Source organism: Fukomys damarensis, unplaced genomic scaffold (genome assembly GCF_012274545.1).
Source record: "Fukomys damarensis isolate Sample0158 unplaced genomic scaffold, DMR_v1.0_HiC HiC_scaffold_31, whole genome shotgun sequence".
NCBI classification, from domain to species: Eukaryota; Metazoa; Chordata; class Mammalia; order Rodentia; family Bathyergidae; genus Fukomys; species Fukomys damarensis.
The window spans coordinates 4474810-4492374 of NW_022900943.1; the positions used below are offsets into that span (position 1 = coordinate 4474810).

Below are 17565 nucleotides of genomic sequence, written 5' to 3' on the forward strand. Positions count from 1 at the left end.
TATATATATACACACATACATACATATACATACACATACACAGATACAAGTACAACAAAAGAGAAACAAAGAGAAGATCTCCAAATCCCTCCCAACTTACCCAAGGAAGAACAAGAGGTCACAAAGGGAGAAGGAAACAAATGCCAACTAGCAGAACTCTATGAAAAGTTCTTAGCAGGGATGAAAAAAATAGATGAGTTCAAAGAGGATATGAACCAAAAGTTTATAGCAATTACACTCAATATGGCCACAGTGAATTTTGGGGAAAAACGTTTAAAAAAATGATGAGCGAACCAAAACTGTTCAAAATTTGAATGACAGATCAACAAGGATATGAAATCCTCCAAAACAGCAGAATGAAGTCTTTGAAGCCCTAAGAGCAAATATCTTAAAACCCAGATAAACTTAATCCAGCAAAGCTATCTTTCAAAATGGAGAAATAAGGTATTTAAATGAAAAGGGTATATGAAGTGTAAAAAGATATATTAATGCTAAACCAGCTCAAGAATATTTTCAACAGAAACAATGAATTGAACACAGCTAAAAACACAGAGGAGGGGCTAGGGATTTAGGTCAGTGGTGCTGTCGCCTGCCTTGCAAGTGCAAGAATTCAAGTTTGATCCCTGGTACCAAAAAAAAAAAATAAATTTAAAAAAAAAACACAAAGGAAACCAGTGAGGTCAATAGATAAACAGAAACAAAAAACATTGAGAAAAGAAAATCAATACACCAACCAATAAAGAAGGCAACGATAGTAAATAACCATACATCTCAGTAATAACTCTCAATGCTAATAGCCTCACCTCTCCAAGCAAAAAACACAGACTGGCAGACTGGATCAAAAAACAGAATCCAACAATCTGCTGAATTCAAGAAACTCATCTAATGCACAAAGATATTCACAGACTAAAAATTAAAGGATGGAAAACAACACTTCATGCCAGAACCCTAAAAACAAGCAGGGACAGCATTCTAATATCAGACATGGTAAACATCAAGTTAAAACTGATAAGAAGAGACAAAGGAGGTCACTACATACTAATTAAAGGTTTTTTTTCTCTTTTGGGGGGGGTACTGGGGATCGAACACAGGACCTTACACTTGCGAGACAGGCAACGGCACCACTGAGCCAAATCCCTCGCCCTATACATACTAATTAAGGGAATAATCCAACAAGAAGAGATAACATTGATGAACATATATACACCAAATGCTGCAACACTTATCTTCATAAAATAAAAACTACCAAAATTAAAAACCAAATAAACATTAATGTAATAATGTTTATTATTAGTAAATGGTTAACAGTAGGGGATTTTAACACTCCACTTTCTACCCTTTTACAACAGAGTATACATTCTTTTTAGCAGCACAGGGTACTTTTTTAAAAATAGATCACAAACTAGTCCACAAAGCCTGCTTAAGTAAATATAAAAGAACTAAAATCACCCTATGCAGATTTTCAATGAAAATAGAAATCAGTGTCAGAAGAAACATCAGAAAAGGCAAAAGCTCATGGAAAATGAACACTTAATGGGTCACAAAAGAAATCAAGAAGAAATTTAAAAATTTCTGGAAGTTAATGACAATGACTGTACCACTTAACAAAACCTTTGGGACACTATGAAAGCAGCCCTAGGAGGAAAATTTATAGCAATCAATACTCACAATAGAAAAATGGAGCAAGCCCAAATAAATGACCTTATTCTATCTTAAGATATTTGAGAAAAAACAAACCAGCCCCAAACTGAAATTAAGGAGGGAATTTATAAAGAGCAGAAATCAATGATTCTGAGACTGAAATAAGACTATTAAAAAAAATTAAATGAACCAAAGAGCTAGTTCTTAGAAAGAATAAAAAAAATAGATAAGCACTTAGCCAGAATCACCAAGAAAAAGTGAGAAAAGACTCACATCAATGCAATTAAAAATGAAAAAGATAAAGCCAGGCATGGTGGCGCACACCTGTAATCCCAGCACTCAGGAGGCTGAGACAGGAGGATCGCTGTGAGTAGAAGACCAGCCTGGGCTACATAGTGAGTTCCAGGTCAGTCTCAACTACATAGTGAGATACTGTCTCCAAAAAACAAAACAAAACAAAAAAACAAAAAACGAAGAAATGAAAAAGATGAAATCACAACAGACACTGTTAAACTCCAGAAGACAATAACTACTTCAAAAAATTATACTCCAACAAATTAGCAAATTTTGAAGTAATAAACAGATTCCTAGACACATACAAACTACCAAAACTAACCCTAGAAGACATAAATATGCTTAACAACTCAAAAGTAAGCAATAAAATTCACTCAATAGTAAAGAACCTACCAACTAAAATAAGACAAGGACCTGATGGATTCATGGCTGAATTCTGCAAAACCTTTAGGGATGTTGTATCACCAGTAATCCTCCAGCTCTTTAAAGAACTTGAAAGGGATAGAGTGCCCCCAAATTTATTTACGGAAGCCAGTATCACCCTGATCTCAAAACCAGATAAAAACCTAACTAAAAAAAGAGAACTATAGGCCAATCTCTTTAATGAACATAAATGCAACAATCCTCAACAAGATATGAGCAAATAGAATGTAGTACATTATCAAAAAGATGATACATCATGATCAAGTACATTTTATTCCAGAGATTCAAGGATGGTTCAACATATGTAAGTCAATAAATGTAATATATCACAAAAACAGGAGCAAGGTCAAAAACCACAAGATTATATCAATAGATGCAGAAAGATGATATCATAGGTAACTTCATTCTTCTGTATTTTCCATATATTCTATTCACGATTTTATTTATTTAAGAAGAGGAAATGACTTGCTTTATTTTTAGAAACATACTGGCAAGAGTGACATAAGCCTATAAACCTAGCACATGGGAAGAATGAGACAAGAATATTCCAAGTTCAAGTCCCATTGGCACAACTTAGCAAGCTCCTGACTCAGAATAAAATATAAAAAAAGGACTGGTGATGTACATCAGTGATAGAGATCCTGGGTTTAAGGGCCAGGGATTTAGCTCAGTGGTGCCTTCACCTGCCTCACGAGCAGGTAAGTTCGATCCATGGTCCAAAGATCCTGGGTTTGATCCCCAGTAATGCTAACATTCTCTCTCTCTCTCTCTCTCTCTCTCTCTCTCTGTCACACACACACACACACACACACACACACACACAGTTATGTACACAGCACATGGTTTTTTAAAACACTTTTTAAATTACAGAAAAAAACAAAAAAGTATTTATCAAGCACAAAATTGCTTTTCAAATAGTGATTTAATTCATCCTCATAAAAATTCTGTAACTTAAGTATGATTACCCCCTTTTTGCAGAAGAAGAAAGTAAGGCTCAAAAGGTTAAGTAATTTGCTCAAGTGACAGAACTGGGATTTGAATTCAGAAATTCTTGTTCCAAGGCCAGTGCTTTCTTCACTGAACCATGCTGCCTCCCACAAGAGAGCATTTTCACACTACCACCTGCTAGTTCTAATTAAGAGATAGTAATTAAACAATTCTCCACTCTTGACAATATTTAAGCTACTGGCACTTTCACGAAATTAATATGAACAGCTCTTTATCTGCTGGAAGATATGATATTTAAACATAATAAACTACAAACTATTACAGAAAGAACAGACTGCAGTATGATATAGTCAGATGATTCTTCAAAGCATTGTTAATTATATTAACTACTAGTAAGACATAAAGCATAAAGATGTTGTTTAATGACTACTAATAAAAATGTTCAACTTGACAAGCAAAGAAATACAAATTAAAGTAGCAATGATATATCTATCATGTTGCCATTTTTTAAACTTCCAGTAATTGCCAGGTTAGAAAAAGTGCTATTCTCATATGTCTTAGGAAATAATGTAATGGGAAAAACTTGGTGTTAGCCAACTGATTCTATATTTTTAAATATTTGTGCCTTTTAGTATAATAAGTCCTCATGTAGGACTCTATCGCAAAGAAATAATCACAATTATGAATGTAATGATTTAGTTAGGAGGTATTCATCTTAAACTACTTTAAAAAAAGAGGGAGAAGAATATAAGACAAATCTACATCTATAAGACTAAATTAAGTTAATAAATTTAGGCAGTTACTAGAGGCTAGGGTGAGAATGTTGGTTAAAAGGTACAAACTTTCAATTAGGAAAAATAAATTCGGGAACTCTATTTCAAGATGATTATAGTCAATAATAACATCTATTTCACACTGTTAAAAGAGTGGATGTTTGATGTTTTCATATCAAATATATGATAAGTATGTGAGATAACAGTAATACAAGTATATATTAGTTTGATTTGATAATTCCACAATGCATACAACACATATCAAAGCATTGCATCACACTCCATAAATATATAAAATGTTATGAGTTAAAGAGATAAAAAAACAGGAAAATTATAAACAGTATGTTCAAAAAAATTCACCCATTAAAGATGATGACACTGGGTATTAGCATAGAAAGTAATTCTTGACACTGTATTTTTTAAAAAGTAAAAAACATTCAATCCCCGGTACCAAGAAATAAAAAATAAAAAAGTAAAAAACAAATCTGTATACTAGTATGATTGTGTATAATATGATTATATATTATATAATAGTATGATTGTATTTTTATTAACCTGTTTTTGGTTATATTTCTATGCATGCAAAATACAAAGTCTATAATAATATACATCAAAATTTTAATGGTAGCTATAGCTGATGATATTACCCAGGATTAATTTTTATTTTTCTTCACTTACATTTTCTTATTTTTCCACAATATCTGTTACTTGTGTTTAAAACTATTTTTAAATAGTCTTATGAAAAAGTACAGAAAGGAAAAAGACTGATATAATAGATTTATGAAAAAATACAGAAATAAAAAAAGACTGATATTATAGGATTGTATCAGTTGTTAACCAAGAATGCTCAGTCTATTACTATGTGATACAAACAAGTTCCAAAACACTATATAAATAAGTTTATATAATAAAAACGATACATTATAGGCTAAACGATTTGAAAATGCTTGTATATGTCTGTTCTTCACTTCTAAAATCTGCAGCTTCAAATGGTTCAATATATATATCAGGAAAAATACACCCTAAAATTTAACAGTATTCTACATTCTTGCATCTTTAAATTCACTTGTATTTGCTTTTTTCTCCCCCAGGGATGGGGAATGACCTCATGGTTGTGTGCATGCTGGGCAAGCACTCTACCTCTGAGCTACATCCCCAGCCATAGATTTGCTTCTTTTAGATTTCAGTATTTTCTGATTTTACTAAAATTAAATTCTAGTTTCAATACTACAGGCCAGGAGACTGTGAGCAAACTGAACTTTATCAATTTCTCAAAAAACAGTGGAAATAATAATAGCAATTCCTAAATAAATTCCTAAATGAAGCAATTCCTAATAGTTTAACAATGAACTATTTTACTCGCATAGAAATAGTAGCAGAGAGCCTGGCACATGTATATCATCACTGTATTGAAAAATTCTCCAGTACTAAAATAAAAAATAAGAATTATTACACTTTGTAAAGTCAAATCTGTTAATGAAATTCTCTAAATGACAACTATTAAATTATACTTCTCTTTCCCATCTAAAAATCTTTGCCAGGAAGGTATGACAGAACAACACTAAAGCAAACCTCCCTCCTCTCCAAATAATGCACTTATTTAAGAATAAGAGAGAATAAGAAACACAAAAAGGAGGAAAAAAAAAAAAGAATCAGAGAGACCTAGATCCAAAATTTTTCTGTTGCCCAAAAGATCTATGGAACTTCCAATTGTACCGGGCACAAAACAAGAATAGAAAAAGAACTACTTACAAAGGAATAAGGAAGATAAAAGAGACAAAAAGAAAATTATTACTGGAGAAATCCCTTTGTTTTCAACCAACCAATAAAGCCTACTTAAATGTTTTTTTGTTTGTCTGTTTGTTTGGTTGGTTAGTTTTTTGGGGTTTTTTTTGGTACCAGGGATCGAACTCAGGTCCTTGCACTTGCGAGGCAGGCCACCGAATTGCTGAGCTAAATCCCCGGCCCAACTTAAATGTTTTAATGTGAATTCATACTTATAATTGTAAGCTCTCGAAGAATAAAATTTCATACCTTTGGATCTATTGCATATTCAGGAGATATGCATAATTCTCCCTAAGATCTACACAGAGAGGAAGTAAGTGGTTATGCAAGAAATGGGCCAAGGATTTAGCTCAGTGGTACCACTGCCTGCCTCTTAAGTGCAAGGTCCTGAGTTCAATCTCCAGAACCACCCCCCTCAAAAAAAAGAAAAAGAAATGTTCTCCTACCTTAACAGCTTCTCCAAGAGTTTGGTTTTTGTCAGCCTCCTCACTGGAGTGCAATTCAAGTCTATAATTTAACTCCTCTAGTTGCTGTGCCTGTTCATTCAACAGCATTTGTGCCTGCTGTTCCCGAAGTAATGCATTATTTAGTTCTTCACATGCACTTTCAAACTTCTCATGGGTGATTAGTTTCTTTAAAAAGAAGGGAAAAATCAGTTACAAGCTAACTACATTACTGTTTAATCTTCAGAACTATATTATAATGCAACATTTCTAAGGATCTAATACAAGACAAAATGCAATTTGTTTTTCTTCACTTCATAAATCAAGATAAAAGTATCAAGCCTGGGTTCAAAGCACAATAGTGATATTCCAAAGTTATCATTTTAATCAAAATCTTAGACAACATTCTAGTTATTCTAAATAAATCTATAATGCTCAGTTTAAATCTTCCTATATGGTCATTTTTTGTAAAGATTTTGATTTGGGGATTAAAATCCTTAACAAATCCCTAGGCGTTCAAATGATCACCTAAATCCATGTTGAGCATGTTATTTTTCAAGTCCCCTCCTTGGCAAGTCCTAACCAAACCATACCTCCCTTCCCATTCATGGTATAACACCATCTTGTTTTATTTCCTTCACTACCACTGTCATTATTTAAATTCACCTCCTTTTGTGTTACTATTTATCCACACCCTGACATGGAACCACACATATAAAGATGTAGCTTCACTGTAAGTACCTCATTTAGTTTTCTCACTCAACACACAGATAAGTACTAGGCACCATAAAGGTTTTCAATCAATATTTATTAAGTTAGCCAGGCATGGTAGTGCACACGTGTAATCCCAGAGCAACTGAGTCAGGAGGATGGCCTCATTATGAGTTCAAGGCCAGCCCAAACTACATAGAGACCCTGTCTCAGAAACAAAATGAAAAACAGGAAATTTTCAGTGAAAATACTCATATATAAATAGCTGTCAATATACCACTACCATTATACCAAGTGTACCAATATACTTGGTATCAATACACCAAGTACCAATATGTACCACAATTTTTATATTATGAGTAATCTGGAGGGCAGAGTACTCTGCGCCATAATAACTAACAACAGTGAGAAAGAGAGGCCATCCCTTAAGGCATGTGAGATCCAGGTAAGACACGCTGGCATTATCTCCAGCTCAAAACAATTTAAAGAAGTAAAAACTATGACAAACAAGAGACATCTTGATCTTGAAGCACAAAGAATAAAAATGTTTCACAAAAGGTAGATAACTAACAATTATATGTGGAAAACTATGCAGACCACTTAATCACACTGAGTGCATAAATATTTATTTAAGACTTATAACTTTTCCACCATTAAAACAAATTGACATAAATTATAAAAAGTTAAGGAAGAAAGCACAGAATGAAAATCTTATTAATTGTATGCATAGAATGTATAATTATTGCAGTTGAATGCAGAGTCTATCTCTGAGTTTTCTGACAAGTGAGTCAAATTACAGAGCTCCAGTTTCCATATGGCCCAACAATTAAAAAGTACTCAGTTACAGAGGCCAACTTTTGCTAGATCTCAAGCTCAAGTACTCAAACTCTATTCTAACTTTTTATTTTATTTATTTTCCTTTGGAAATGGTCTCACTACGTTGGCCAGGCTGACCTCAAACTTATGATGCTCCCGAGTAGAGGGGATTACAGGTGCGTAACTATTTTACTTCTAACATCACTCTGTTCTTACGGTTTTGTGAACAATTTTGTATCTCCTCCATCTTTTGTATCTTGAGTTGTTTTAAATTACCAGTACTTATCATCAGACAATTCTGTTCCTTTAAACCCACCTCACCTCAATAAATCAAGATCCCTACCATTTTCAGCATTTGTTTCCTTCATCAGAATTTGTTTCCTTCCCACTCCTCCAAAGTTTTTTCTTTGCCTATAAAGGCAGCTAATTTTAGCCTCTCCTTTCTCTTTCATCATTTTGAAAGACTGACTCAATTCTATGTACACTTCTGCAAGGAGATCCAATCAAACAAGTAATGTAGAAAAAGTGTGTGAACACAGTTTAAAGAAGCTAACAAACAAACAGCAATAAATCATGAAAGTCAGCCGTTAAAGAACAGCCTACCAGAAGATGAACACACTGATCTAAAGCAAAGGACTGAATAATTTTTTGGTAGACAGTAAGTAGGCCCTGCTTTATAACTTTAGAAACTTATTTTCTTCAATATATTTTGCCTGAAATCAGTGAAAAATTGGAAAGTTACACAACTTTTGAGAAAATAGCATCTTTTTCTATCTATTATGCCTATTATAGCTAGGCATAAATTGTAACCACTACAACAGAGTGGACAAAGGTAAGAATTACAAGGCAGACTACCCACGTTCAAATCCCATCATTTCCACTTAATGACTTTGGGCAAGTAACTTAGCTGATCTGTCACCCATAGTCCTCATCAGTAAAATGCAGATAATAATAGTATTTAACTATCCATTTATATGAGATTACAATGAGGACAAAATAAATCAACATCTGTAAAATGGTTAGGGTTAATAATTGATGGTCAATATCATTAAATATTAGAAACCACAATTTCTAACTTAAAATAATATGCCAAAATATAAATATTATTATAATTCCCACCCTCAATTATTCTGTCAATTAACTCTATTTGTATTCCTAAATTTCAGAGGAAATAATTCACAGTAAACATTTCCTGGAACTTATTCTTAGGCTTCGCTGCAAGCCAGTTATTAAAACAAAGAAAGCCCTCACACAGATTTTATCACCTCCCACCAAATTTTCCTTTAGAATCTAGAAACTGGGACCTGATTAATAGTTAAAAATAAGATGTTTACTTGTTTTTCTATTACTTAAATGATCAAAAGAGGATGATTTTCTAATTCTAAACTATGAACTACAAAATCCAACTGTACATAATATCTAGAATAATTTATACATATGCTAGGAACAACATACACAAAGAGTCTTCCAATTTCCAGGAAGGCAACTGTTATATAAATTATTGTATTCCAAATCTTAGTTTCAGTGGCTTCCTCATTTTGCCTGGCCATCTCACAACCTCAAATTTTGTTTGTATATATGATTGAAAGTAAATTCAAAAGAAAAGATACACACCTAAAGAGCTGGCTTTAAAAGTATAAATAGATCTTTATTATTTAATTATAATACCAACATTTTTTGGAAAAAAATTACATGTCTATGAATAGGGAATAGACAAAACAGAACAGTGTTCATTTATCTAAAATGAAATACTAGCATAAAAATCTACTACTTGAAGTAAAATGCTTACATATTTAAATCAGCATGCGAACTGTACATAAAAATTATTTAAAATTGCAGTTATCCATAAAAGCATGCATACAAATCTGCACATTAAAAAATGTGAGGAACAAAATGTATTCACATTTCAACAGTGATTGGTTATGAGCGGGTATGACTAGAATGCCTTAAACTTTCTTTTTCATATTTCTTGATGTTTAGTTATGATTATCATATACTACTTTTACAATAAAAAAGTGCTGAAGCAACTCATAAGTTTTCTTCCTTTAAGCAAAAAACTAAAAAAGTGAGGGAAAAAACTGTAGTATCACTGTCTATTGTAGTAGACATTTGCTTAAAAAAAATAGAGACTTAAGAGTAATTCAAGATTACTTGGCCCTGCCTAATTCATAAGAACAATTTCCCTTTAATAGTATATCTATTTGAAATAATTACTGCTAACAATTTAATTTATCGTAAGATTAATGTTACTACCTGCCAATCTCTGTTACCACAAATGTTAAAAATAAAATTTCCAGGGGCTGGGGAATTAGCTCAGCAGTTCAGTGGCCTGCCTTGCAAGTGCAAGGACCAGAGTTCAATCCCCGGTACCCAAAATAAATAAATAAATAAATAAAATTTCCAGATTAATCAAAATATATATTTATAGTAATATTGTTATGGTTACACTTGCAAAATGTGGGTTCCATAAGAAGGTACTAAAATTAGCTTGTTATAGACGGACAGATAAAGAAAATGTATATAAATATAATGCAATGGAGTACTACTAAGCCATAAAGAAGGATAAATTTGGGGATGAGGACTTAGCCCAGTGGTTCTGCCACCTGCCTCGCAGGCGCAAGGTCCCAAGTTCAATCCCTGGTATCAAAAAAAAAGAAGGATAAATTTATGTCACATGTAGGAAAATAGAAGTACTTAGTTCATATTGCTAAGTGAAATAAACCAGACAGAAAGTTAAATATTACACTATTTCTCTTACATGAGAAACCCAAAATGTAAGTAATTTAATAAGCAAACTAAAAGAAAGATGATAGGAAACGGAAATAGACATTGTGGAAATGGGAAGGCAATGGGGAAAGTGGAAGGAAAGGGATAGGAAGGGCAAGTAATAGGATCAAGATGTATTTGTACCAAAAGCACCACGATGAATGTATTATGTATCATAAACATACTAACCAAAAATTTTGGGAAAAATAAAATTAGATTATTGCTAGGTTCAATAAACACATTTTATATTCGTATTTGTATCCAACTGTCATCAGTTTAACAGCTTTAAAACTTCAAGATGATCGAATTATATTAAAAAAAATTTTTTTTGGTACTGGGGATTGAACTCGGGTCCTTGCGCTTGCAAGGCAGGCCACCGAACCGCTGAGCTAAATCCCCAGCCCTATATCAACATTTAAAAGAGGAAAATAGCAATTCAACAGGTTGATAACTCAATTGCAAACAAATTGAACATTTCTTTCAAAAAGCAATTTGTGACCATAATGAATGACACGGTTAGTGAACCTAGAGTAGATACAGATTTAAAAAAAAAATAGGATCTTAGGAAAGAGATGGAAACCATGGATGCCCAATATAGGAAAGAACTGGATCCCATAAAACAGATGCAAACATATATATCCAGATTAAAAATTCCACTGAAAGTATATGTACCACAATCAGCCAATATGAAGACAGAATATCAGCTCTAGAAGGCAGATTTGCAGTTAACAACCATCAAATGAAAAACTTCTTAAAAATACCAAGGGTCCACAAAAAAAAAAATCAATCCAACAGCTGCTAGATGATACAAACAACAATAACTAAGATATATCAGAATCAATGAAAAATCAGAAGATAGCACATAGGACATTTAAAAAACCTATTCACAGAAGTAATAGCACAAAACTTCCCAAACATGGAAAAAGAATTTGATGTACAAATAAGGAAAATAGAACATCAATTACCCATCATCAGAAAAAAGCTACACCAAGGCATATAGTAGTCAAGATTCCCGAAATTCAACACATGAATAGAATACTAACAGCTGTTAAGAAAAAAAAAAATCAAGGCCGGGTATTTAGCACAGTGGTGCCACCACCTGCCTCACAAGCACAAGGACCCAAATTTGATCCCTGGTACCAAAAAAAAAAAAAAAAAAAAAAATCACTTATAAAGAAAACCCATCAGAATCATAGCAGACTTCTCAACATAAACCTTTAAGTTAAGGAGAACTTGGAACAAAGTATTTCAAGCCCTAAAAGAACACAACATCCAAATCTGTACTCTAATAAGATGGAAAACTCAGAAGAAATGGACAGATTCCTAGATATATATAAATTACCAGTGCTGAATCAAGAAGATATAGAATTTCTAAATAAATCGACATCAATTAATAAAATTGAAGTAACTTAAAAACTACCAATAAAGAAAAGCCCAGAGGCCGGGGATTTGGCTCAGTAGTTCTGCTGCCTGCCTCACAAGCATAAGGTCCTGAGTTTGATCCCTGGTACAGACAGAGAGAAGAGAGACAGGAAGGGGAAGGGGGAAAAGAGAAGCCAAGCCAAGCCCAGCCCAGGTTTTGATGGATTCACTGCTGAATTCTACAAGCCAATGTCACTACTCTTCAAACTCTTTCATGAAACTGAAAGGGAAGGAACACTCCCAAACTCATTCCTGGAAGCAAGCACTACCCTGATATCAAAACCAGAGAAGGATCCAACCAAAAAAGAGAAATATAAGCCATGTTCTCCTTAATGCACTATAAGCCACGTTCTCCTTAATGAACATAGATGCAAAAATCCTCAATAAGATACTGACAAACAGAATGCAGCAAGTAATCAAGACAATTATACACTCTGATCAAGTAGGATTTATCCCAGGGATGCAGGGATCATTCAACATATGCAATCAATAAATGTAATATACCACATTATTAGAATCAACAACAAAAACCGTGTCATCTCAACAGAAACAAAAAAGAATTGGACAAAGTCCAACACCCATTCACAATAACAAAAAACTCCATATAAAATTGGAATAGGTATCTCAATCTGATAAAAATAATCTATGACAAACCAATAGTCAACATATTACTAAATGATCAAAAACTGAAAGCTTCCACTTAAATGAAGAAACAAGACAAGGGTGCCCACTGTCACTCCTGTTCAATACAGTTCTGGAAACATTAGCCATAGCAATTATACAAAAAAATTAAATAAAAGGAATAAAGATAGGAAAGGAAGAAGTTAAACTATCATTACTTGCTGATGACATGATACTTTTCAACAAAAGATTCCCAGCATTAATAACCAAATTGGCAGTAAAGCAGGCTACAAAGTTAACACTTAAAAATCAATAGCATTCCTGTTCATAAATAACAAACTCAATGAGAATGAAATTATGGAAAACACACCTTTCACAATAGCATCAAGAAAAATGAAATACTTAGGAATCAAACAAAAGTAATGAAAGTTTTATACATTGAAAACTATGGTACTCTAAAAAAGAAGATCAAAGAAGATATTAGAAAATAGAAATATATCTCTTGTTCTGAGATAAGTAAAAAAAAATATATAGTGAAAATAGGCATGCTTCCAAAACTGTTATACAGGTTTAATACAATCCAAATCAAAATACCAATAGCATACCTCACAGAACTAGAGAAAACAATCCTAAAATTCATATGGAACCAGAAGAGACCTAGACTAGCAAAAGCTATCATAGGCAACAAGGGCAAGGAAGGAGGCATTACAATCCCCGATGTGAAGTTATACTACAAAGCTACCATGAAAAAAAATACTCAAAAACCAATGGAAAATAACAGAAGATACAGAAACGACTCCAAGTACATTCAACTACCTTATCTTTGACAAAGCCTCTTCAATAAATGGGTCTGGAAAAACTGGCTTTCTACATGCGAAAAATTGAACCTAGACCCTTATTACTCAACATGCACTAAACTAAAATTGAAAGGATCAAAAATCTAAATATAAAAAAAGAAACAAGATAGAATAGGTGTAGGCAAAGACTTTATGAACAAAACCCTGATTGCTAGGAAATACTACAAAGAATCAACAACTGGGATCACCTAAAATTAAAAACCTTTTGCACAGCAAAAGAAACCACCAACAGAGTGAAGAGATAACCCACAGCACAGAAAAAAAAATTTTACCAGCTACTCTAAAAGACTAACACCTAGAATCTATAAAGAATTCAAAAAAATCAGACCCCCCTCAAATTTAAAGAGCCAATCCAAGAATGGTTATCTCAAATCAATAGATACCTCTCAGATGAAAAAGTAAAAATATCAAATAAATACATGAAAAAATGTTCAACATTACTGGTCATTTGAGAGATGCAAATTAAAACAATGCTGAGATTCCTTCTCACTCCAGAAAGAATGACTATTATCAAAAAATCAACCAAAGACAAATGCTGGTGAAGCTGTGGGGGAAAAGGAACACTTCTCCTTGGATGTCAGGACAGTAAATTGGTAAAGCTACTGTGAAAATCAGTATGGAGATTCCTCAAAAAAAAAAAGTAACACTTACAGGTTCCACTTGACCTAGGTGTGCCCCTTTTTCGTATCTTCCTGAAACGAGTTAAAAGCTTCAAACCACAGTGATATATGCACGCCCATATTTATAGCAGCACGATCTTACAAACAGCCCATGTCCCCACCACCAGATTAATAAAGAAAATGTAGTATTTATGTACAATTCAGTACTACTCTGCCATAAACTTGGGGTCATTTGTAAGAAAATGGATGCACCTTGAGACCATAATCTTAAGTGAAATAAAATGGATGCACAAGTTTAAATATGACATGGTCTCTTTTGTGTGAGGAACATAAATGGTACATAAGGATGATGATGGAGGTTAGATATTAGGGTGTAGGAAGAATAGGTTCAAACTGAAAGGGGGACAAGGGCACAGGAAGGGGGAAGGGAAAAAAAAGAGAAAGGAAGGAAAAAATGGAAACGAAGCTTTTGAAAATGGGTGGGGAAGAAAGGTTAAAGGGAAGAGAAGAGAATGGGGAAAAAAGGATTAAGATATATTATGTACAGATACAAATTCCCTAATCTGTGATTGATACAGATGACAAACACATACTAGTAAACACATCAATTTGACCTCAAATTATAAATAATGTAATTTACTAAAAATATTCAACATAAGGGCAGAAGAGAGGAAATCCTCTCTCCCAACAGCAGGCTCCTCAATTGGAGGCATTTCAGAAAGGTAGTTTTGTGAGAAACGATCAATCTTAATGGGACTCTGAATTTTTAAAAAGATAAAAGTTAAGGGGAAAAAAGGATAGAGAGAGCTATCACAGCAATGAAACTATGCTTTTCTAAATCATACATACTTACAGAGTGCTCACAGTCATTCAATTGCACTTGGAGACCCCGGGCTTTGTCAAGCTCCTTTTTCATTTCATTCGCATTTCGTCTGAATTCTGTGACTTCTAGGCGCAGGGAGCGACGCTCTACTTCCGCTGCGTGTAGTCTTTGTGTGAATCCAAATATTTGCTTTTGTAATGATGCTGTGCTTTTCTGTTGTTAAATAAGAGCACTTTTACAAGCAATAACAGAGATTTACTAATAAAACAATAGCAATAACCATTTTACTAAATTAAATGTAACTTAAATTAGCCAAAAAAATGAAACTGTTATTACTGAAACTTATAAGTGAAACTTTTTTTTTTTTTTTTTTTTTTTTTTTTTTTGGTACCGGGGATTGAACTCGGGTCCTTGTGCTTGCAAGGCAGACAGTAGAACCACTGAGCTAAATCCCCAGCCCCCTTTATTTTTTATATGATCAATAATTTGGCTTATATGAAATGAACTCCTGGTGTAAAAAAAAACTATCTATATGGCTAGAAAATAGAATTGACAATTGTGGGGTTAATTCTGTTGCAGTGTGCTAAGAGAGAACAGTATAAGGTATTTAGAACTAACACCAGGACTTTGTCAGAAGTGTTTTAATTTATTGCATTAAAAGTTTACATGAGCCAGGTGTGGCGGCACACGCCTGTAATCCCAGCATTTGGGAGGCTAAGGCAGGAGGATTGCTGTGAGTTCGAGACCAGCCTGGGCTACCTAGTGAGTTCCAGGTCAATCTCAATTACATAGTGAGACCCTGTCTCAAAACAACAACAAAAAAAAGTTTACACGACATCTAAAGAAAATCTAATTACATTCAAATTACATTCGTGTACAACTAACACAAACTATAAATAAGTCCCATTCAGAATTAAATCTGCAAGTCCTAAAGTTACTATTAAATGAAACTATATACATACCATAACGGGAACATGGCCACACAAACCATACTTCAAGGCCAGTGTGTTTACTTTATGAAGTCCACGGGCCAGCCTCTGAACCAAGGAATCTTTTTCTACATATGTAATACTCCTGCTACTATGCAAAGGGATACTCTCCATCGCCAGACTAATTTTATCCATGAGTTTTGCAAACGAATTCTTGGCTGCACTTATGAGCAAATGGCCACAAATTCTGGAGTTTGGATCTTCAAACAAAAAAAGCACCAAAAAAAATATGAATTTTCTCTTGTTCATTTCACAATACTGAACACAGTATGATAAAAATATTTTTCAGTTATATAATTCCCATTCACCTGTAGTAATTCATTCAAAAATTCCCTCCCACATTAATTTGCACAATGAAAAGAACTCAGAAAATAGATATCCAACCAATATATCTAAAATAAATGCATATGTATGTCATTCACATGGGGCACTATGACACTACAAATGCATCACGCTTTGTTTTAAAACCTTATGAAAGTCCATTTTATCTGTACAACCACTACAGCTTTTTACCTTAATGTCCTATTACTTACATTCTCAGACAAGAAAATATAATTTGCCTCATTTTAAAGCAATTAAAATTTTACGACTACAGTTACTTATTTTCCCACAGGATTTCAAGACTCATCCCTCACACGTGATGGGCTTGAGGCCCCAGCATATTCAAGTACCTGCTTACTGCCAAATTCACCAGGTATGAAATTAATAATTATATTTAATATTGATAAATAAAACTGTCAGCACTCTTTCAACTAACTGGTATTCCAGATAATGGTTAATAGGTTTATTTATGTCTTCATAAAAGTCATGTGATTTAGTTTTCCCTCTGCTAGGTAGGTCTTAATCTGTCATTACTTGTCTTATGATACCATCCGTACAGATTATTAAATTAAGTAATATACCATACTACATTTCAAGAGGTTCTGTTATGGAAGTACATTTAAACTTTGTCATTATATCATAAGCACAAAAACAAACTGAGCTACTTTCACTCAATAAAAACATCTTTTTAATTACCAGATCACATATGGTTCAATATTGAAAAGCAACACTGAGCAGGTGTCCAATCCGTAGTTTTCTATAGTATAAACAAATGCCTTACAGAGACGCTGTTTTTCAACTTTGAAACTTACTCTGTTTTGTATATTCCCCAATGTATAAAAGGAAAGATAAATTTTAAAATTTATATAGCAGCCAAAATATGAAAAATATGCTACTTCAAAACTGTTAATTGCATAAAAGTATATTTTTCATGTAAAATTTACTTCTATCAGTTATTGATGCACTAACATCTAAGAACATAAGGTCATACAAGTTTAATCCCCATACTATTGACAGTAAACACTCTGAGAATCACAAGGACAAAAGGCACACAAAGTATAATTAAAACACACACTTCTTTCATTAACAGCTCTGTTAGTGAATGAAAAAAAATTTAGGAGATTTACATAGCAATTGACATATAATGCAGACCACTGAGTCAAGTGAGATAATCATTATTCAATAAATAGCTTACTGCTGACTGAGCCATAGTAAAATGTATTCATAATAGTCAACACATCATTTCAATATCAAATATACTTATTTCCTGTTTCTCCAGCTACCTTTTTTTTTTTTTTTTTTTTTTTTTTTT

At 33.3% G+C, this 17565-nt stretch overlaps 1 protein-coding gene across 13 annotated transcripts in view; it reads right to left on the reverse strand.

Annotated features, from left to right (window-relative positions):
• Positions 1-17565, reverse strand: part of Ccdc171 (coiled-coil domain containing 171) — a 339562-nt gene that overhangs the window by 183671 nt on the left and 138326 nt on the right. For 12 of the 13 annotated variants that reach the window (XR_781535.1, XR_781536.2, XR_781534.1 and 9 more), the window contains 3 exons: positions 15906-16132; positions 14974-15156; positions 6311-6496 (listed from right to left, as the gene is read on the reverse strand). Coding sequence is in view for 9 of the 13 variants with exons in the window: in XM_010630948.3 (XP_010629250.1) it covers positions 6311-6496; positions 14974-15156; positions 15906-16132 (596 nt within the window). In the remaining 4 variants the exon portion in view is untranslated. Of the gene's footprint in view, positions 1-6310; positions 6497-14973; positions 15157-15905; positions 16133-17565 lie in introns of those variants that run through there. The other variant, XM_033757683.1, reaches the window with a different exon arrangement.